At 49.0% G+C, this 21,629-nt stretch overlaps 1 protein-coding gene across 8 annotated transcripts in view; it reads left to right on the top strand.

Moving 5' to 3' along the window:
- The window catches only part of Pecam1 (platelet and endothelial cell adhesion molecule 1), a 43,115-nt gene that overhangs the window by 15,564 nt on the left and 5,922 nt on the right, over window positions 1–21,629 (top strand). The window contains exons 7-15 of one of the 8 annotated variants that reach the window (XM_048365511.1): window positions 329–604; window positions 1,394–1,681; window positions 2,697–2,804; window positions 4,986–5,013; window positions 6,904–6,977; window positions 7,883–7,933; window positions 9,657–9,719; window positions 16,551–16,607; window positions 19,684–19,706. In XM_048365511.1, the coding sequence (XP_048221468.1) occupies window positions 329–604; window positions 1,394–1,681; window positions 2,697–2,804; window positions 4,986–5,013; window positions 6,904–6,977; window positions 7,883–7,933; window positions 9,657–9,719; window positions 16,551–16,607; window positions 19,684–19,706 (968 nt within the window). Of the gene's footprint in view, window positions 1–328; window positions 605–1,393; window positions 1,682–2,696; window positions 2,805–4,985; window positions 5,014–6,903; window positions 6,978–7,879; window positions 7,934–9,656; window positions 9,720–13,008; window positions 13,206–16,550; window positions 16,608–19,683; window positions 19,707–21,629 lie in introns of those variants that run through there. The other 7 variants (XM_048365510.1, XM_048365513.1, XM_048365512.1 and 4 more) reach the window with 7 other exon arrangements.

Here is a 21,629-nt window from a genome sequence, read left to right as displayed (position 1 = left end):
GATTACAGGCATGAGCCACCAATGCCTAGCTGAGTTCTAGTTTTGTTCTGTATGTCAGCTAATCAGAAGGGGTAGGACTTCTGGTGGGGGAATTATGGAGCCGGGCCTCTCCTAATTGAATATGCATACAAGAGAGGGTTAGAATATGGGATCTGCTTCAGTGGGTGGGGATTGAGCCAGACTCTGCCTCTCCACCCAGCAGCCTAGGTGATGCTGACGTTGCCCCCTGGACCAGAATGCGACGGCGACTGGGAAAGTGAAGCCTAGGGTTTGGGGAGATGGGGCCTTTCAATGTCGTTTTAAATGATATCTCCTTTTATCATTCTAGAAATGCTCTCCAAGCCCAGGATTTTTCATGATACCAGGTCTGAGATCATCAAAGGGCATATCTTAAGAGTCAGTTGTCAGTCAGTAAATGGAACGTTACCCATTACTTACCGCCTTTTAAAAGCCTCGGATACATTCCAGACTTCTGAGATGTACTCCAATGAGCCTGCAGTCTTTATGGATAAGCCAGCCAAAGATGCAACATACCAATGCACTGTGGATAATTGCCATTCCCATTCAGAAGTGGTCAGTGAAGTTCTGAAGGTCAAGGTGATAGGTAAGTTGCTCTGTTACAAAAAAACATGACCAGGCTGGGTGAGGTGGCTCATGCCTATTATCCTAGCTACTCAAGAGGCTGAGATCTGAGGATTGAGGTTCAAAGGTAGCCCAGGCAGAAACGTTGGTGAGACTCTTGTCTTCATTTAATCAATCAAAAGCCAGAAATAGTGCTAGGGCCAAAGTGGTAGAGTACCAGCCTTGCAGGAGTGCAAGGCCTTGAGTTCAAGCCCCAGTACTGGTAAATAAAATAAAATAAAACCCCACCCCACTAACATCCATCACTGGTTATAACCTGTAGGACTACGGTCTGAGGATCAGGCGATCTTTTGGGTTTCTTCAAAGGTGTGCTTTCCAAATCAGAGAGGGGGGAGCTGGGAAGGTGGTTTAGCAGTAGAGTGTTCCATCCCTAAGTAAAGGGAGGTGTCCCTAGGGTCTTGTGTTTAATTAATAAATGAAGACAGGAGGTGTGGGTGACTGACTTCTGGGCTATTCCTGGAAGGGACTGTAACAAAGATGAAACAGGGAGGAATTATGTAAATAAAATTGCCACCCAAGTGTTAGTCACAGCCCAAGGGGACAGCTGGCTGGAAACAGGATCCATTTTTGGGTTCTACTCTGCTTCCCTTCTTTTTCTTTTTTTATTTGGGGGCTTTGTGAGACACCCAGGCTTGAACTTGCCATCTTCCTGCCTTAGCTTCCTGAGTGCTGAGATTACAGCATGTAATCTCATGCTCAGCTAGGGCCCTTCACTTCTTTCCTCAGTGCTAATCCTCTGCCTGCTTTCCAGCCCCAGTGGACCACGTCAGACTTTCCATCCTGAAGAGTGAGGAGGTGGAATCTGGGAAGGAAATGGTGCTTCGCTGCTCCGTCGATGAAGGGACTGGTCCAATCACGTACAGGTTTTACAAAGAAAAGGAAAACATCCCCTTCCACCAAATCATCTCCAACGAGACTCAGGCATTTTGGCGCAAGGCTCAGGCTAGCAAGGAGCAAGAGGGACAGTTCTATTGTACGGCTTCCAACCGAGCCAGCCTCGCCCCAAAGAGCCCCCAAAGCAACACTCTGACAGTCAGAGGTGAGTCCAGGTCTTCTGAGTGGCAATGAAGGCAGGGCGAGAGGACAAAACATACTTCTCGCATGAGACAGGGAAGTTAGCTCCTGTGACTGAGGACTAAGACAATCAAGTCTCTAGGCTATAAGTGACAAAAACCAATTCACTCAACTTAGTTAAAAAAAAAAAAAAGAGGGGCTGGGGATATAGCCTAGAGTGCTTGCCTCATATACATGAGGCCCTGGGTTCAATTCCCCAGCACCACATAGACAGAAAACGGCCAGAAGTGGCGCTGTGGCTCAAGTGGCAGAGTGCTAGCCTTGAGCAAAAAGAAGCCAGGGACAGTGCTCGGGCCCTGAGTCCAAGCCCCAGGACTGGCAAAAAAAAAAGAGGAGTTGAGGGCTGGGAATATGGCTTAGTGGTAGAGTGCTTGCCTTGCATACATGAAGCCCTGAGTTCCATTCCTCAGCACCACATATATAGAAAAAGCAAGAAGTGGCACTGTGGCTCAGGAGGTAGTGCTAGCCTTGAGCAAAAAGAAGCCAGGGACAATGCTCAGGCCCTGAGTTCAAGCCCCAGGACTGGCAAAAAAGAAAAGTCAGAAGCATTTCATACAGACTCACCTCCAAACTTTTGGAAGAGAGATTACAATTGACTAGCCTTAAGGCAAACATCCATCCGCTCATAGACCATCTGTGGCTAAGGGGAAGGGACATGGTTGGAAGAGCCCAATTCACTGGGGTAAAGAACAGTTTTATAGGGAAGTATGTGGGTTAAAGGGAGACCCCAAAATGAACCCTGTTAGTTTGATCTCTCCTCGAAGATCGTAGCTGACTCAGGTTAGAGCAGAAGCAACGCTTTCAGAGCAGCTGAATGCAGAGCCTCAGGGCTGGCGGGGGGGGGGGGGGGGGCCTCAGGGAAGGCAGCAGTTATAAGGATTGCAAAAATCAGCCTTACTTGTTGTTTAAGCAAGATGTTCTTTCTTGCTGGCAAAGGAAGAACCTATATCTTTCCTTTGTCTCCTCTCTCCCATCTCTAGTCTTTCTTGCCCCATGGAAGAAAGGCCTCATCGCAGTGGTTGTCATTGGGGTGATAATTGCCACCTTGATGATTGGAGCCAAATGCTACATTTTGAAGAAAGCCAAAGGTAAGTCCAGATTTCAGACCCTTCCTTCCATTCCGATAGGGAGTCCTTGCCAGGAACCCAGCCATAGCCAGGAGACAATGTAGTTGAGTCTGCCTCTTTGAAAACAAAGGCTTGGGCTTGGATAGGCATGGAGTTCTTGTGTCCTTGGATTTATTTTATTATTTTATTTATTGAACTTCTTTTCTGTGCTGGTCCTGGGGTTTGAACTCTTGCTTGGGTTTTGGGTTGTGTTCCCTCAAGACTGGTGGTGTACCATTTGAACCACAGCTCCACAGTCATCCTTGGGTTTACTTGGGCAAAAAAAATGAGAGGGATTTCCTAGCCAATGAGGAGAACTAGGATGAGGTTGTATTTTCATGTGGGGTGTAGCCACATCTAGTCCTAGAATTCAAAGTGTGGTGCTCTCTCTCTCTCTCTCTCTCTGTCTCTCTGTCTCTCTGTCTCTCTCTCTCTCTCTCTCTCTCTCTCTCTCACACACACACACACACACACACACACACACACACACACACACACACACCCCGGAATGCCTCCCAATTACTTTGTCCATGTGACTGGATATGGGTAGAAGGTTAACACTAGGGCACTAATCCAGCTACCCTTATTGGAGGAAAGGGGCACCTGGTACATGTAAATTCTGCAGACAAAAACTTGTATGAAAGGGAGAGAGTCCTTCAGAAAGGAGTCCTTGGGGGTGGGAAGAGGCAGATAGGATGAAGAGGGTGAAAAAGATAAAACAAGCCCTTCATCTTTTTCTCAGACAGGACAACTTTAATCCCTTGGGAAGAGATAGCCTTCCAAAGAAACCTTCCCAAATAGAACCCATTCTAGCCATCTTGGTATTAAAGGCACATAGACTGACTTAATTTTTTTTTTCTTGAATCAAAGTGTTCTCTACCCACTTATCTGACCAATCTGGCTCCTGGACTATTGTTTTCATCTCCAACATATTCCACTAACCAAAAGAAAAAAAAAATCACTTCTGGCTAAAGCATCAAAAAAAGGTCACATGGGCTGGGGATATAGCCTAGTGGCAAAGAGTGCCTGCCTCGGATACACGAGGCCCTAGGTTCGATTCCCCAGCACCACATATACAGAAAACGGCCAGAAGCGGCGCTGTGGCTCAAGTGGCAGAGTGCTAGCCTTGAGCGGGAAGAAGCCAGGGACAGTGCTCAGGCCCTGAGTCCAAGGCCCAGGACTGGCCAAAAAAAAAAAAAAAAAAAAAGGTCACATGATCTGGGGAAATTATGTGAAAATTCTTGCAAAAGACATTGGTGGTGGAGCTGGGGATATGGCCTAGTGACAAGAGTGCCTGCCTCATATACATGAGGCCCTGGGTTCGATTCCCCAGCACCACATATACAGAAAATGGCCAGAAGTGGCACTGTGGCTCAAGTTGCAGAGTGCTAGCCTTGAGCAAAAAGAAGCCAGGGACAGTGCTCAGGCCCTGAGTCCAAGCCCCAGGACTGGCCAAAAAAAAAAAAAAAAAAAAAAAAAAAAAAGACATTGGTGGTTTACACTTGTTCACTTGTAATCCTGGCTACTTGGGAGGCTGTGATTGGGACGATGGTGGGTGGAGGCCAATCCAGATATATACAGGACTAGCTAGAGTCCAGTGCCTCCTATCTAAGATTGAAAGGATTTAGGTTTTAGGCCAGTCTGGGGAAAAAGATGTTGAGCTGTCAGCTCAGTGGAAGAAGCTGGGTGTGGCCTTGGTGCTCCCCAGACCCCCCAAAAAAGGAGACCTCCTATCTCAAAATATAAATGGGAACAAAAAGAATTGGGGGTAACTCAGAACTATAGTGACTACCTAGCAAGTGTGAGCTCTCTCTCTCTCTCTCTCTCTCTCACACACACACACACACACACGCACACACACACACAGCCCCCCAGGAGAAAGGCTGGGAATACAGCTCAGTGGTAGACCACGTGTGGCCCTGGATTTGATTCCTAGTACTGCAAGGGAAAACTAAAAAAAATAAAAAAAAAATAAAAAAAAAAGGACAAAGAAAACACCTCTTCCTTCCTCTCTTCTGAGTTTCCTTTTGAACAGTGAATATTTGGCTTTCTTTTCCTTTTTATGGGTGTATAATCTTTAAGGAAAGTCAAAAGTGATTGAAATGTTTGCTCCTCCCTCGTACACTTCTACTGAACTCCGCCGTTTCTCTTTCTTCTTCACAGCCAAGCAAGTGCCTGTGGAGATGTCCAGGTCAGTGTCCTGGTGGGCGTGGCAGCACAGTGGGTGTGGCCTCCGTGTGGGTGTGGCCTCCGCGTGGGTGTGGCCTCCTTGTGGGTGCGGCCGGCGGCACTGTGGCTGTAGCTGGGTTTGACTGGAGGGAGGGCCAGGACAAAGTTTTCCTGGCAAACTCAGAAAGAGCCTTGGGTATGAGGCATGTGTGGGGTGTGTGTATGTGTGTATGTGTGTGTGGTGTGTGTGTGTGTGTGTGTGTGTGTGTGTGTGTGTGTGTTGTAATGGAAGATTTCTGTCCTTCCAAGGGAGGGATTTGATTTTTGCACTAAGATTATGTCTTTCCTAAATTATTGTTTATTTTTATTTTTGTGTTGGTCCTGGTGCTTGGACTCAGGGCCTGAGCACTGTCCCTGGCTTCTTTTTGCTCAAGGCTAGCACTCTGCCACTTGAGCCACAGCACCACTTCTGGCCGTTTTCTGTCTATGTGGTGCTGGGGAATTGAACCCAGGGCTTCATGTATATGAGGCAAGCACTCTTGCCACTAGGCCATATTCCCAGCCCCCCAACTTCTTTTATATATGTACTGCTGAGGAATTCAACCCAGGGTTTTATGTATATGAGGTGAGCACTTTACCACTAGGCTATGTTCCCAGTCCTGGACTATTGTTAAAACCCTCTTTTCCTGATGAGACTATCAAGCTAGGTGGGGAAATTTTACACTTTTTGCTTTCTTAGGAAAATAGAGTTGGACTTATAAAAAATGTTTGATAATTAGGCACCAGTGGCTAGCCCTATAATCCTGGCTGGATTACACAGGAGACTGAGGTCTGAGGGTTATGGTTTTAAGCCAATCTGAGCAAGAAAGTTGGTGAGACTCTTCTCCAACTAACTACTGTAAAGCCAGAAGTAGAGCTGTGGCTCAAGTGGCAGGAAAAAAAAAAATTTTTAATACAACTGTAAGCTTATAGAATGCCCCTAACCCAGACATAAGATCTGCCCTTGGCTGGAATGTAAGCTTATAGAATGCCCCCCCCCCCATAAGATCTGCCCTTGGCAATGTGACTCTGCCCTTGGCTGATGATACCTGAGGGGCAGGCGGAGCACCTCCCACCTTAGTTGCGTGAAGGTATAAATATCCCCTGAGAGAGACCTCCGGCGCCATTTTCCTTTACTCCTCTGTGGGATCTTGGCCTTGCCGGCCCTGCTGGCAATAAACTCTTCTGCTCTATGTGACTTCATCTATGGTCTGTGGTTTTCTGGGATAATTTTCCTTTCAACAACCTTTACTGTTGTTAAATTTCGAAACCCTAGAGTATGGAAATGGCGGCTGGGGAGTGAAGCAGTAGCTCAGAATGAGGGTATAGGACTGTGCAAGAGGCCAGATAAAAGGCTCCCGGCATTCGTGTGCTGTTTGACATGGGTATTTATTTCAACCGAAAACAGTTTGGTGAGGTAATCATAGAGTTGAAACTATGTATTTTATATATGTGAGAGTTAAGAAAGCTTTCCTTTTTTTTTTTTTTTTTTGCTAGTCCTGGGGCTTGAAGTCAGGCCTGGGCTCTGTCCCCTGAGCTTCTTTTGCTCAAGGCTAAGGGCTCTACTACTCGAGCCACAGCCTCACTTCTGGCTTTTTTTTTCAGTGGTTATTAGAAATGGGAGTTGCAGGGACTTTTCCTGCCTGGTCTGGCTTCAAACCTTGATCCTCAGATCTCAGTCTCCTAGTAGGATTACTGGTGTGAGCTATCAGTTCCTGGCTAAGAAAGCCTTCTTGATTTTGGAACACTCTTGCTGCTTTCTTATGATCTTCCTTTGATGATTTTGCTCATTTGGGTGGAGACTGTAAAAAATAAAATTGTATGTGAACCTATGTATGTATCTTTAATTTCCCTCTTAAACTTTCTTTTTAAGGCCAGCAGTGCCACTGCTGAACTCCAACAATGAGAAGATGTCAGAGCCCAGTATGGAAGCCAACAGCCATTATGGTAAAGCTCTAGTTTCCTGGAGTTATAGAACTCTAAGTGGGTGGGGCGAAAGGTAGAGTGACAGCTTGGCTTCCAGTCGGAGTACTTATCTAATCAGCCATTAGAGGGTGAGCTAATAAAACAAAACAAAAACTTAGAAAAAGCAAAGCAGAACATTTTGTCCCGGTTTCACCACCTTCTAAACTTCCTTTGGAATGAAAAATAGTTAATGATTCAAACACCTTGAATGAACACGGCCCAAAAGTAATCGTTCTGAACTGGCAAGGCAGAGACTGGCTGCCAGATTAGATCATTTGTATAAAACATCTTCTCACATGCAATTATTACAAGCATAAGACAGTTTTACTTTGCCACAAAGGGAAATAGTGGAGCACACCTGTAATCCCAACTAGTTGGGAAGCATAGTGAGTCAGATCACAATCCATGTTTGGCCAGACAAAAAGCATGAAACACTATCTGGAAAATAAACTAAAATGTAAAATGGGGGAGGAGAGCTGAGGGTGCAGATAAAATGGTAGAGTGCCTGCCTAGTAAGCTCAAGACTCTGAGTTCGAACCTCAGTACTAAAATAAAGATGGGGGCTGGGGATATAGCCTAGTGGCAAGAGTGCCTGCCTCGGATACACGAGGCCCTAGGTTCGATTCCCCAGCACCACATATACAGAAAACGGCCAGAAGCGGCGCTGTGGTTCAAGTGGCAGAATGCTAGCCTTGAGTGGGAAGAAGCCAGGGACATTGCTCAGGCCCTGAGTCCAAGGCCCAGGACTGGCCAAAAAAAAAAAATTAAAAAAAAAATAAAGATGGATTGATAGATGGATAGATAGCTAGATAGCTAGATTAGATAGATAGATAGACAGATGATAGAATTGCCATCATCACTTATCCTTTTTGTTATTTTTCAAGCAGGGTATGATGATGTTGGAAACCATGCAATGAAACCACTGAATGAAAACAAAGGTAATTATTCATACGTTGCATTAGAAAACTTTACATCCAAAGAAACGTATAAAGTTGGGAGCCAGTGGCTCACACCTTTAATCCTAAGTACTCATGAGGCTGAGATCTGAGGATTGAACTTCAAAGCCAGCCCAGACTGGAAAATCTGTGAGGCTCTTATCTTTTCCAATTAACTGTCAAGAAATCAGAAGTGGAGGTGTAGTTTAGTTGGTAGAGCACCAGCCCTGAGTGAAGAAGCTAAGGAAGGCACTTAGGCCCTGTGTTCAAGCCCCAGGTCCAGCAAAGGGGACACAATGTCAATCTAAAGAGAAAAAGCATTCTGCCTATAAAGCAGATTCCTGATTCAGAATCAACACTTCTTTTTTTTTTTCTTTGGCCAGTCGTGGGCCTTGGACTCAGGGCCTGAGCACTGTCCCTGGCTTCTTCCCGCTCAAGGCTAGCACTCTGCCACTTGAGCCACAGCGCCGCTTCTGGCCGTTTTCTGTATATGTGGTGCTGGGGAATCGAACCTAGGGCCTCGTGTATCCGAGGCAGGCACTCTTGCCACTAGGCTATATCCCCAGCCCCAGAATCAACACTTCTTGGGTAGTGAGGTTTTTGTTGTTGTGGCTGGTGGTGGTCCTAGGCTTGAACTCAGGGCTTGAGTGCTGTCCCTGAACTCTTTTGCCCAAGGCTAGCACTCTACCACTTTGAGCCACAATACTACTTACTTCCAGGTAGTGTTTTTAAAGGCAATTGCTATAGAAACTTGCTTCATCCTGAAGCTCAGATAGATTGGGCAAACTCGTTTTTTTTCAAAGTTCTTTTCCACTCTGTGCTGCTAGTGCAACTGCTAAAACTTTTAAAGATAGAAAAGGATTCTGAAAAGACCGTTTTGCAAAATTTCTTTGGCTGTATAATTGTTTGGGATACTCGCGCGGACCTCTGAATTTTTTGGGTAGGTGAGGGCCATAAAACCAAAGTAATTTCCTAGGTGTCTCCATGATAACCGGTATGATTTCATTACTTGGAATTCTTCCTCCTCCCCAAGTTGTTTTTTTGTTTGTTTGTTTGTTTTTTGTCAGTTGTGGGGCTTAAACTCTGGGCCTAGGTGCTCTACCACTTGAGCCACAGTGCCACTTCTGGTTTTCTGGTGGTGAATTGGAGATAAGAGTCTCACAGACTTTCCTGCCTGGGCTGTCTTTGAACGGCGATCCTCAGATCTCAGCCTCCTAAGTAGCTAGAATTACAGACGTGAGCCACTGGTGCCCAGTATTTTGAGGCTGGTGACCCTGGTCTTTCACCTCCCGAGGTCCTTTCCCTGACCCTTGGGGATTGAGTACAAAGCATCGTGGCATGGATACCTTCCTGCATCTTCAGTGACTGAGCAGGTGTTCACTGCTCACCCTGGGCTGTCTTCTGTAGCTACTGACTGTTGCCAGTCCTTCCATTGTACAAGATCAGACCTGGGCCTTAGGCTCCACCCACATCTGGGCAGCAGGCAGTCAGAGAGGGGATCAGTGTCCCCAAGGCCATCCAGGTCAGTTCATGGCTTATCCTGCCTTCCAGATCCTCAAGTTTCTCATCCACTTGGATGAAGTTAAGCCGGTGCACCCCTCAATATTTAGAGTACTTTAACAATTCCAGTGGAAATTGCTCATGTGCCCCCACATCCTCCCCCTCCCCGCCCCCCGCCCCAAAGCAATGCTGTCTAAATGCAGGCTGCTGTGGTTCCTTTGAACAGACCCTCTGAGCTCTGACGTGGAGTACACTGAAGTGGAAGTGTCCTCGGTGGAGCCCCACCAAGGTAAGCGGCCCTCACCTGCTCTCAGTGAGAGGGGCTCTAGGAAGGGGGTTAGTCAGCAGACCTAAGGCATATGATATACCATGGTGACAATCATTAATTAGGATACTATTGATATGAGGTACCCACATCGAGTGTTCATTGAATGCCAGGCGATGATGCAGAGATGAGCCTTTTGTTTCTCTGAAAGAAAGCAGTCTTGCTCCCGGGTGTTCTGGCTTTCTTCCAGTGGCCTGGAAGAAAGTGTTAGGACGCCATGCTATGTGTCAATCAAATGCATGTTGGATGGCATGGAGGGACATTTGGGGACAGACTTTGAAAGCACAAGAGTCCCTCCCAGTGTGAATGGGTGGGTGCCTGAGATTTTGTGTTTGTAAGTGTGGTTCTGTCAGGAATGGGGTGTCCTGATCTCTAATTCGGGGCTGGGAGACTGCGGCAGAATGGTCCCGTTCCACAGCCAATACTGAAACATCCATTGCAGCTGCTTTTCGATTTGTGTTTGGTAACACTAGGCATTGAACTCACGGCTTTGAGCTTGCTAGATAGGTGCTCTACTACTTGAACCATTCTTGCAGCCCTTTTTTTTTGCTTTAGCTATTTTTCAGCTCAGTGTCACATTTTTCCCAAAGCCAGCAATCTTCCTACCTATGCCTCCTGCATAGCTGCAGGTATAACCCACCACACCCAGCCCACGAAAGCTGCTTTTAGTACCTAAAAATACAAAATGCATCTCCTAATCCTCTACCTTAGCTCACCCACAGGCTCCTGTGAATGCAAAGTAAAAACCAACAACAACAACAACAACAAAAACCCACCCATTGTCTTCTGTCCCTCTGGAAAGTTTAGGACTGCTGCCATCGGCTCCCTTTCCCCTGAAGCTCAGGTCAGGCTGTGTCTTCAGCCAGACAGGTCTGGGCAGTTTGCCAGGCTGCCCCCCCCCCCCCCCAGTCACGAATCACGTGGGGATAGTGACCTGAAGCCACCTCTGGCTCCCTGATCATGGAAGCATTTGGGGATCCTTTCTGGTCTTCTTGCTGACCAAACTTTCCTGCCAGGCCGCCCTGTATGGTTCCCCAGGTTGTGTGCTGACTGCTGGGTCTCTCTCCTATGGTCTCCAATCAGAAATGGCTTCCAAGGGCAGAGCATCCCACTTCTAAGTCTCAACTGGACCAGGGTGGGGCCGGGAACGTGGCAGGCTTGAAGTTCCCTTCCTCTTCGTTTTATGGGAAAGTGAATCACTTATTGACATAATGAATAATGAATGCCATGATCCCTCTGTCATGGAAGTACACCCTCAAGAGCTGGGAAAGCAAGGAAGCCCAGGGTAGATAGCACCTGGTGATTGCGGTGATTGTAAGCACAGGGAAAGTGACCTTTTCTGGGTGGTTTAAGGAAATCTCTCTGAGAGCTGGCATTCTAGCTAGAGCCTGAGGGGCTACAAAGAAGGTGGCTTCCAACATGAGGGAGGATTGGGGGAAACCCAGGCTCATTTAAAATCTGGGAAGTAGAGTCAGATGGGATGACACATGACTCGTCTCAGCACTCGGGAGACAAAGGCCTCACAAGTGAGGCCAGCCTGAGCTGTCGTGGAAAATCTGAAAGGAGGTTTATATGTCTGCAAAGAGACAGGATAGAAAGGAGATGGATGGAGCTGGGGGAGGAGCAGGCTTGGGGCTGGAGCACACAGGGGTTTTTTCCATCCTGTAAATAGATCAAGGAGCTTTCCCAGAGAGCGGTAGACTCCAAGTCCTTCTTTTAAGAAAGAAAAGGATCAAGGAGTGGAAGCAGAGAGACTCTTCAAGAGCTGGCAAGAAATGGATTCTAATGTGTTTTGCAGACCAATCAGTGACGATTCAATGATCAACACAGGGTGAAGCAGAATTTGCACACGTTTCTTGCTGGAATAACCGCATGGTTGTGATGTCTAAGGTTGGGAGACATGATCTGGTGGTAATATCTGATTCCACTGGGTTGAAAGAGGCAGCACAAGGGGCTGGTGCCCAGAGGCGAGTCTTGGTGGGCTGTGATCAATGGACTAGAAAGGGGTCCCTACCAGCTCCCCCTGGTCCAGCCTAAGCTTGGCACACCCTTCTATCCCTGAGCAACTTGGGCATGGCTCCAGGAGTAACAACTTTCCTCTTCCTAAGGGAAGAATGCCAGGTTTGGAGGGAAAAGGCAAGGGTCACAGAGGGCAGGATGACAAGAAGCAGGGCTGAAGTCAGGCACCGGTGGCTTATGCCTGTAAGCCTCACTATTGAGGAGGCTGAGGTCTGAGGCTCATGGTTTGAAGCCAGCACAGGTAGGAAAGTCTGTGAGAGTCTTCTCTCCAATTAACCATCCAACAGTCTGGAAATGAAGGTGTGGCTCACATGGTAGAGTGCCAGCCTTGAGTGAAAAAGCTAAGGGACAGCACTCAGTTCAAGCCCTAGTGGAAAAATTCTGCTGTCTGTCCCCTTCATTCCACACCCCACTGTCCTGAGGGCAGGGGACAGGAGACAGCACATGTTCTCTGTCTGTGTGCCGAATGAGTGGAGCCCTTGTTGCCCTAGGCGGTCGACCCCTCAGAGGGCCAGGTCCTGCCCATGCTCTGCTATTAACCGAACCAGGCAAAACTGACCCAGTTTGTGCAGGGTGCCTGGGGAGCTTTGGGTTTAAGGAAGCTGAAGAGGGAAGAAGGAGGCCTAGGAATGTGGCTTAGTGGTAGAGCAATTGCTTGTGTCACATGCATGAAGCCCTGGGTTCAATTCCTTGGTACCATGGTAAAACAGGAAAAGCCAGAAGTGGCGCTGTGGCTCAAGTGGTAGAGTGCTAGCCTTGAGCAAAAAGAAGCTCAGGGACAGTGCCCAGGCCCTGAGTTCAAGCCCCAGGAGTGGCAAAGAAAAAGGGGGAAGGGAAGAAGGAAGCAGTTGTGCTCTTGGAAAAGACCTAGAAGCCTTGCATTTTTCTCAGGCAGTGAATAGGTCAGGCCTGTGCCTCCAGCGTTGGCTCCTTGCCTTCCCACCCGTGGGGAGCGAGGTATTACTAGAGGAGTAAAGGGCTCTGTGGGTTCAAGGCTGGTGATGAGTAAAGTAGACCTGGACTTGGCAGAGCCCGTTCCCTGTTGTGGAGGACGGGATGGGCAGGAACTCCTTACACCCTGTCCAGATCGAGCCCTGGCTGGCAGCTGACCAAATGGCCACTGGGGTGGAGGAGGGGCGGGAAGGAACTCGTTAAATCCCTGGTCTGCTGCCTGTTTGCTCCAAGACTGATTGCTGGGAAAACCCCATGACGTGGATGCCATCTCTTTCTCTAGTAACACAGAGAAAAACAGAAGCCAAAATAAAGCCCCATCCGGAAATAGCGCTGACAGCAGGAACAAACAGCTGCTGGCCTGGGTTAGTCATTAGCAGACAGATGCGGTGGGGGATGGGAGGGGGGGGACCAGCTGCACCCCTTCCCCTTGCTGAACTGGGCAGAGCCAGGGAGTTGCTGTAGAAACCAGGGGTGCCCCTCAACCTAGAAGCAGAAGCCGCCCTGCTGAGAAGGGTTTACAGGGCGACAGAGAGGGGATGTGGCTAATTAGGTCCCGAGCATTAGGAGTGTCCCCAAGGTGATCAGAGGTGTCTCCTGGCCATCCCCATGTTCTGGAGGTGTTCAGGCCCCCTAGGCTTGGCCATCCCCCTCCTTCTATTCACCTCCTTCTCCCCAGCCCCTCCCTCTGCATGCTGCGGCATCTTACAGCACCCAGAACAGCATTGGTGCTCATTTGCATGCTCTGCACCTGCCGGTCCCTCCGCCTGCAGCTCTTGAAAGCTAGGACCAGATCCCACGATCCCACGGCCTTTTCTTCTCCCGCGGGTGTTTAAGGTGATGTTGAGTAGGTGACTACCCAGGCCTGACATTGAACTGAGGGTTCCTTGGGGGTACAGAGGATCTCTTAGCAGACTGGGGAATCCATAAGCCCCCTTTGATGTCCCAGAGCTGGGGCGCAGAGAGCGATGCGGGCCTCAGTGCTGTCTCTCTCTAAAGTCCTGGCAGTGGAGGATTTGGTACTGTAGCCACTCCGCTGAGCTCCAACTCTTGGCCTGAGGAGTTACTCTAATTCTTTGGGGTTTTTTTCTTTTTTTTTTTTGCCAGTCCTGGGCCTTGAACTCAGGGCCTGAGCATTGTCCCGAGCTTCTTTTTTGCTCAAGGCTAGCACTCTGCCACTTGAGCCACAGCGCCACTTCTGGCCTTTTTCTATATATGTGGTGCTGAGGAATCGAACCCAGGGCTTCATGTATACAAGGCAAGCACTCTTGCCACTAGGCCATATTCTCAGTCTCTCTAATTCTTTCAGCAAGACTTTCTTGCCCCAAATGCCTCAAGTTCTTCCTTGCAGATCCAAGCTACCCTCCCCCATCACGCCCCCAAACCAGGCTTTCCCCGACACACAGCTCCTGACAAGAAAAGCCACCAACACTTAGTAACTAATAAATGGCAGAGATTTTAGTCCTAAAACCTATCTTCAAAAGAGCCCAAGTCTGAGAATGTGGCCTAGCGCTAGAGTGCTTGCCTAGCATACATGAAGCCCTGGGTTCGATTCCTCAGCCCCACATAAACTGAAACAGCCAGAAGTGGCGCTGTGGCTCAAGTGATAGAGTGCTAGCCTTGAATAAAAGGAAGCCAGGGACAGTGCTCAGGCCCTGAGTTCAAGCCCCAGGACTGGCAAAAAAAAAAAAAAAAAAGAGCCCAAGTTCCTCTAGATGTGAGTAATTTGTTTTGTTTTGTTTTGTTTTACTGTGCTGGGACTGGGGCTTGAACTCAGGGCCTCATGCTCCCTACCCCACCCCTTTCTCTTTTGCTCCAAGACTAGTGCTCTTGAATCATACCTCCACTTCCAGCTTTTTGCTGGCTAATTGGAGACAATAGACTTTTCTGCCCAAGCTGGCTTCGAACTACTACCCTCAGATCTCACCCTTCTTTTTTTTTTTTTGCCAGTCCTGGGGCTTGGACTCAGGGCCTGAGCACTGTCCCTGGCTTCTTTTTGCTCAAGGCTAGCACTCTACCACTTGAGCCACAGCGCCACTTCTGGCCATTTTCTGTATATGTGGTGCTGGGGAATCGAACCCAGGGCCTCATGTATATGAGGCAGGCACTCTTGCCACTAGGCCATATCCCCAGCCCAGATCTCACCCTTCTAAGTGGCTAGGATTTCACGTGTGAGCCACTGGTGTCTGATTCTTTATAGATGGGAGAAGCCTTGGGAGAAAGCAGACACGTCTCCATCTTCCTGAAGCTCAGGGGTCTGAGACAGAGGCAACCTACAGGGCATGGATGGTGATTTCCACTGTCACATCAGACTGTGACAGGGGTCCCCAGGAAGCTGCACAAAGCCTGAAAATGGGGCGGGGTGGGGGGGATAGCAAGACCTTATCATTGCCCTCGGGAACACAGTGTTCAGAACAAATACAGTCAATGTGTTGTAGGTAAATGCCCCCCAAATGCTGTGAGCCCCCAGGGCTGTGCTCAGAGTACAGGGAGGGGTAAGGTGTGTAGGGGGTGCACACGTGACTACAGGCGGGAAGCAGGTTCAGGGCTTTGGATGAATGGAGCAGAGAGAAAGGACAGTGTAACCATGGGATAGGCAGTGTCAGGAAGAGGGGGGGATCCCCGGGTTGTGGGGAGCAGTGGTGATGTCAGGACACTTAGAGCTATGGCCTGTCCATCCATCTGCCACTAGGAGAGAAATGAAGCTGTCCCTCACCTGTCAGGTGCCTTCACAGGGAGGCTCCCCAGTCTCTTTTGCAGGTGAGAGGAGACAGGAAGTGGCCAGGCTCCTTCCTGTTTCCTCAGGGTTTGTGAGTGTGCATGTGTGTACAAGTGTGTATACGTGGTGTGTGTGTTGCATGTGTACAAGCTACGGAAGGGTGTGCACAGCATGTATGTGCATATACATCCTGTGCATGTTACCTCGATGTGAAATAAACAGGAAGGTATGGGCTGTTGTTTATCTCCCAAGCCCTTAAGTGGCCTCTGGGCGTGATCCATGTCCCGGGCCTGTCTTCTTGTCTCTTGTTGAGAAAGGGCTCGGCCCACAGGACTGTAATCCCAGTGACCATGAGCATTCCCTGGAGAGAGCACCCACACCAACATCTGGGCTAGCCCCAGTCCAGTGTGGCCAGCATCCACACTGAACCCTGGGGTTAGCTCTGAACACAGTGAGCCCAGCCAGCCCCACCTGAACATAGCTCCACTCCCCGCTGCGCCTTAACCTGATGATGCCAGGCTCCATCCAGTTCAGATCTGGGACTCCAATTGTGGAGCTAGGCTCTCGGATGTTTGGGTGACCACAGCCCAGCCTTGTTGGGAGGGGCCTGGCAGAGCAGTGTATGGATGGGGTCACTGAGCTGGGAGCTGCAGGCCTGTGCAGAGCCCCTCCATTGGTTCCTCAGGGCCGGGGCTGCCCCCACAGTGGCCTGAGGACCTCTTACTTTGGGTGTGTGAGGCACTGGTTAGGCTGAGATCTTTTTTCTTTCTTTTTTGGTTGGTCATGGGGCTTGAACTCAGGGCCTGGGCACTGCCCCTGAGCTTTTTTTTGCTCAAGGCTAATGCTCTACCACTTTAAGCCCCAGCTCCACTTGTGGTTTTCTGGTGGTTAATTGGAGATAAGAGTCTTTGAACTGCGATCCTCAGGTCTCAGGCTCCTAAGGAGCTAGGATTACAGGTGTGGGTCACCAGCACCCTGCAGGCTGAGATCTTTTGAGGTGGGGGAATGACAAGGTCTCGGTACTGTTGAGGTGGGTGGTGGGGAGAGCCGCGGGTTGGCCTGTGGCCCAGAGGCAGCTTCTGATCTATGCCTGGTCCCTTTTCCAGCTCTGGGAAGGAAGGGCACAGAGACGGTGTACAGTGAGATCCGGAAAGTCGACCCTAGTGAGTGAGGGGCCCCTGGTTCTCCAGCTGGAGGGTGGAGGGTGTCCCCCTAGAATCTACTTGAATCCCACGGTGCTCAAGATTTGGGAAAGCACAGATTGTTTGGCACTGCCCCCCTCTGAATTTCTGATTCAATAGGTTGGAGAATGTACATTTCTAAGAAATTCCCACAGGTGGTCAGGGCCCTTGGCCTGGCGAGACGCGTGGAGGGAACACACTGAGAACCGTTCCGCCCATGCCCCATGCTCCTTTCTGATGGTAACGCACAGCTTCCGTTCCTCCATGGGAAGAGAAAGAAAAGGTCTTTCTCCCCAGAAATTCTGTTTTGTTTTGTTTTGTTTTTTTTTTGGCCAGTCCTGGGCCTTGGACTCAGGGCTTGAGCACTGTCCCTGGCTTCCTTTTGCTCAAGGCTAACACTCTGCCACTTGAGCCACAGCGCCACTTCTGGCTGTTTTCTGTATATGTGGTTCTGGGGAATCGAACCCAGGGCCTCATGTATACGAGGCAACCTCTCTTGCCACTAGGCCATATCCCCAGCCCTCCCCAGAAATTCTGGAGCCATTGCTCAGGCCAGGACAAAGACAGAAACATTGTGTGGGTGTGGGGATGACCCCCAATAAAACTAAGGACCTAGTGAGGAAGGTGCTAGAGAGGTCAGGAAGCAGCGAGATGCAGAGCAGGGCCCCGTGCAGGTGGTCTCTTCTCCAGTCCGTGCTGACTCCTAGCATGGGCTGTTTTGGGAAGTGGCTCCCAGTGTATAGCTCTGGCTCTTAACGCCCCCGCCCCCAGTGAGACAGAGGAAAGTCACTCCCCAGATATGCCAAAGGGCATGGGCAGGCCAGCCCCCAAAGGAACTCCCCTGCGGGGGTCCTGGGAGATTTGGGGGGTTACTAGGGAAACCGGAGGAACTCCTTTAAGGTAGCTCGCTGGCTGTGAGGAAGGCAGCTGGATTTGCAAGATTAGCTTTAGGCTTCGTTTAGCTTTTGTTTCTATGTTTTTAATGGTTGTAAATATATATATATATATATATATATGTTTGTATATATGATCATCTGAATCATTTTCCTTTTTGTGTGTGCTGGTGTTTGAACTCAGAGCCTCAAGTTCTTGCTTAGCTATTTTCCTCTCAAAAACTGGTGCCCTACCACTTGAGCCACAGCTCCACTTCTGGCTTTTTGCTGGTTAATTGGAGATAAGAGTTTCATGGACTTTCCTGCTCAGGCTAGCTTTGAACTGTGATTCTCAGATCTCAGCCTCTTGAGTAGCTAGGATTACAGCCACCAGCCACCAGCACTCAGCTGGAGGTGGACGTTATTATTTTATCTTTTTGGCCAGTCCTGGGGCTTGAACTCAGGGCCTGGGAACTGTCCCTGAGTTTCTTTTGCTCAAGGCTGGCACTCTACCACTTGAGCCACAGCGCCACTTCCAGCTTTTTCTGTGTATGTGGTGCTGAGGAATCGAACCCAGGGCTTCGTGCATGCTAGGCAAGCTTTCTACCTCTAAGCCACATTCCCAGCCCCAGAGGTTATTTTCTATGCTTTGGTCTTCCAGACTTATCCACCTGGATATATTGGATCTGCGAGAGTGAATCAGTGAATTCAGAGTCCCTAGGCTCCTCTAACTCAGCTTCTCCCCATAGACCATTTATTCCTAAGCCTAAATATCCTGCAAATCTAAGTTAAGGCCTGGATTTCAGGGGCCAGCTCACTGTACTTCTGCTACATTCATATTAATCAGAGTTCTGGGCTGGCTAGAACCATCTAGCATGGGCTGCACCCAAAGTAGGAGGTGCAGACGTGGATTATGTGGCTCAGCCCCCACCTCCCCACACCCCCCCCCTTGCCCCTTAGGTATTAGTTTTCTCATTCTTTTTGTTGATGTTGTTGTTTTTATCGGTTGTGGGCCTAGATGATGTCCCTGAGCTTCTGCACCCAAGGCTAGTGCTGTATCACTTTGAGCCACAGTGCCACTTCCGGTTTTCTGGTGGTTCATTGGAGAGAAGGGTCTCACACAGACTTTCCTGCCTGGGCTGGTTTCAAACTGTGATCCTCAGATCTCAGCCTCCTGAGTAGTTAAGGTTACAGGCATGAGCCAGCAGCACCCATCCTCATTCATTCTTGATGAAACACCCTGGAGTGTTTTGTTTTATCATAGAGTGAAGCTGAGCACCTGGGGGGTGGGGGGGATGGGGGCTCTGTGGTTAGGGGCTGGTGGTTAGGGATGGGCAGGTGGGAGTCTGTGCCAACCCAAACATTCAGTGTCTTATCTCTGGATCATGGCTGGGGTTGTATGAATCTACTACTTGCACAATCTTTCTCATATCACATGAGTAAGCTAGGACATAGAACATAAAATGATATTTTAACAGGGTTTGGAGGGTGGGACCAGAAGTCATTTTTATTTACCACCTTCTACTTTGTTGTTGTTTTCAATTTTATCTATAAAAACATGGGCTACTGGGCCTGGGAATATGGCCTAGTGGCAAGAGTGCTTGCCTCCTACACTTGAAGCTCTCGGTTTGATTCCCCAGCACCACATATATGAAAAACAGCCAGAAGGGGCGCTGTGGCTCAGGTGGCAGAGTGCTAGCCTTGAGCGGGAAGAAGCCAGGGACAGTGCTCAGGCCCTGAGTCCAAGGCCCAGGACTGGCCAAAAACAAAACAAAACAAAGCAAAACAAAAAAAACATGGGCTACTAATTTTTTTTTTAAGACTGCTTAAAATTTGTTAGGCATGGTGACTCAGACTTCTCATCTGAAGTCACTTGAGAGGTAGAGATGGGGGGGAGGGGAAACCAGAGTTCAAGGCCAGCCTTGGCAACAAGTCCCATCTCAGCCAAAGATTCCATCGCAACCAAATAAAAAGCTGGGTACAGTGACACACGTTTGCTCTCCCAGCGATGTTGGGAACTAGAAAGAGGAGGATGACCATCCAGACTGGCCCTGAGCATAAGTGCAAGACAGGCCACAGTGCCAAGTCACCTTAGCTGGGACCTGTCCTGGGTGGATCTGCCAGCGGGTGCAGAGCAGCCCTGTGTCATTTGCTTGACTCACAGCCCGGTATCTTTTGTTTTGCAGATTTCATGGAAAACAGATATTCAGTAAGTACAGTGGGTTGTTTTTTTTGGGGGGAAGGTGGTCTTGGGGGCTTGAACTCCTGGCCTGGGCATGTCCCTGAGCTCTTCAGGGCAAGATTAGTGCTCTACCACTTGAGCCACAGTGCCACTTCCAGTTTTCTGGTGGTTAACTGGAGATAAGAGTCTCATGGACTTTGCTGCCTGGGCTGGCTTTGAACCTCAGATCCTCAGATCTCAGCCTCTTGAGTAGCTACGATTACAGACATGAGCCACCGGCGCTCGGCCAGTAAATACATATTTTATATACGTGAGTTTTTAAAGTGCTCCCTGGCATACTGAAATATTCCCTGACTCAGGGACAGTTTGCTTTCCACCAATCGTCTCTCAACCCATACTAACTTAATCTGTTTAAGACCAGCCCTGGGCTGCTCTGAACAGCCTGGACGGTTGTCTCCCAGTATCTGCACCATTACATCCCAGTCGGCACTGATGAAGGACTCTGGAGGACTCAGAAGACTGGGCATCTAGGACACTTGTTGCTCTTATAATAAGAAAGATGTGGAGTTTCAGAGCATGGCAGTGCATGCCTATAATCCCAGCTTTCTGGGAGGCTGAGGCAGGAGGGTCAGGAGTTTGAGGCCAGTCTGAGCTGCATAGTAAGTTCCAGATTAGCTTCCGCTTTCTAGCAAGACCTTATCTTCAAACCAAACCGAACCAAATTCACAGAGGAGAAAGGGGATATGAGAGAGAGGCGGTTGGGGGACAGAGGGCGGCTCAGAGGCTCGAGTTCAAGTTGAGCCTCTGATCTGAGCCTCTCAGCTCCAACTCCTTTCCACCTGGGCCTTTCTACAAGTGGGATTCAGCAGTGCAGGGGTTAACACGGCAGCTCTTATGTTCAGCAATGAAGCTTCGCCTGTGAACTGCTTCTTTAAGGCCTGGGAAGAATTTTCAAGGAGACTTCTCCTAGCCCTTCTAGGGGCCCCTGGCTTCCTTTGTTTTTCCCAAGTCTGAATTCTCATAAAATAGGGTTCTTTATGATCTGGACAGACAGGAAGGCGCGGGCATTCTTCTTAAGGAGGGAAGCTATCCATTTAAGGAAAAGGAGAATGAAATGAATGTCTTTTTCAAGTCTATCCCCCTCTCCCCTGGATTTCTCACAACAGAGACTGTTGCATTGAAAGGGTAGGGAGCCCAATTTACAGATGAGGAAACTGAGGTCTGGGTTGGAAGGTGGATGAGTTGCCCAGGGTCACCCTGACTGAGGCGTTAAAGCCCAGGTCTCCAGGCTCCGCGGCCAGTGCTCGGTCCTCAGCCTAAGGAGAAAAGTTGCTGTTTCAAGAATGGCCCGGAGAGAGTGGAGAGAGAATGCCCCCTTGGGCAGAGGGACCCCCCGGCCCACAAAGGTGTTCTCCTGCTGCCCGGCAGGTCAGAAACAACTTACTTCCTTGGTCTTCCATTCAAAGCACCTCTTTGAAGGAAGATTCTGAGCTCCAGGCCAGGCAGAACTTTCCTCCGATCCTAGCCCCTGGGTCTGCTCCCCAGAAGTTCCTCCAGATCTCATCCAGGCCCGCCCCCCTCCCAAGAAGAAAATTGTGGGAGCCCAGGGGTTCTCAGCTGTTAGGGAAGGAATTTTGAATCCTTACACAAATCGCTGTGGGTTTTTTTGTTTTGTTTTGTTTTTTTGTTTTTTTCCTAGAAGAAGCAGGTAGAGTGTACCCTCATCAGCCCGATAAGTCAAGAGAAAATTAATTGAATTGCCCAGCAGGGAAATGGGAGGGGATTTCCTTCCTGAAATCAAACCTGGCAATCGTTCTCCTCTTGTTTAACAGCCGTTGCTTCTGAAAACATATTGGAGGAAATATCTTAACAATGAGACAGCCACTTAGCCAACTCTAATTTCGTATTGTTTGACTTGCTTCAATGGCACATTCTGACTTCATTTTTCCT

The sequence above is a fragment of the Perognathus longimembris genome, chromosome 17 (genome assembly GCF_023159225.1).
Source record: "Perognathus longimembris pacificus isolate PPM17 chromosome 17, ASM2315922v1, whole genome shotgun sequence".
Lineage (NCBI taxonomy): Eukaryota > Metazoa > Chordata > Mammalia > Rodentia > Heteromyidae > Perognathus > Perognathus longimembris.
Note: the sequence above shows the minus strand (reverse complement) of the source record. Positions and strands in the feature narration are given on the sequence as shown.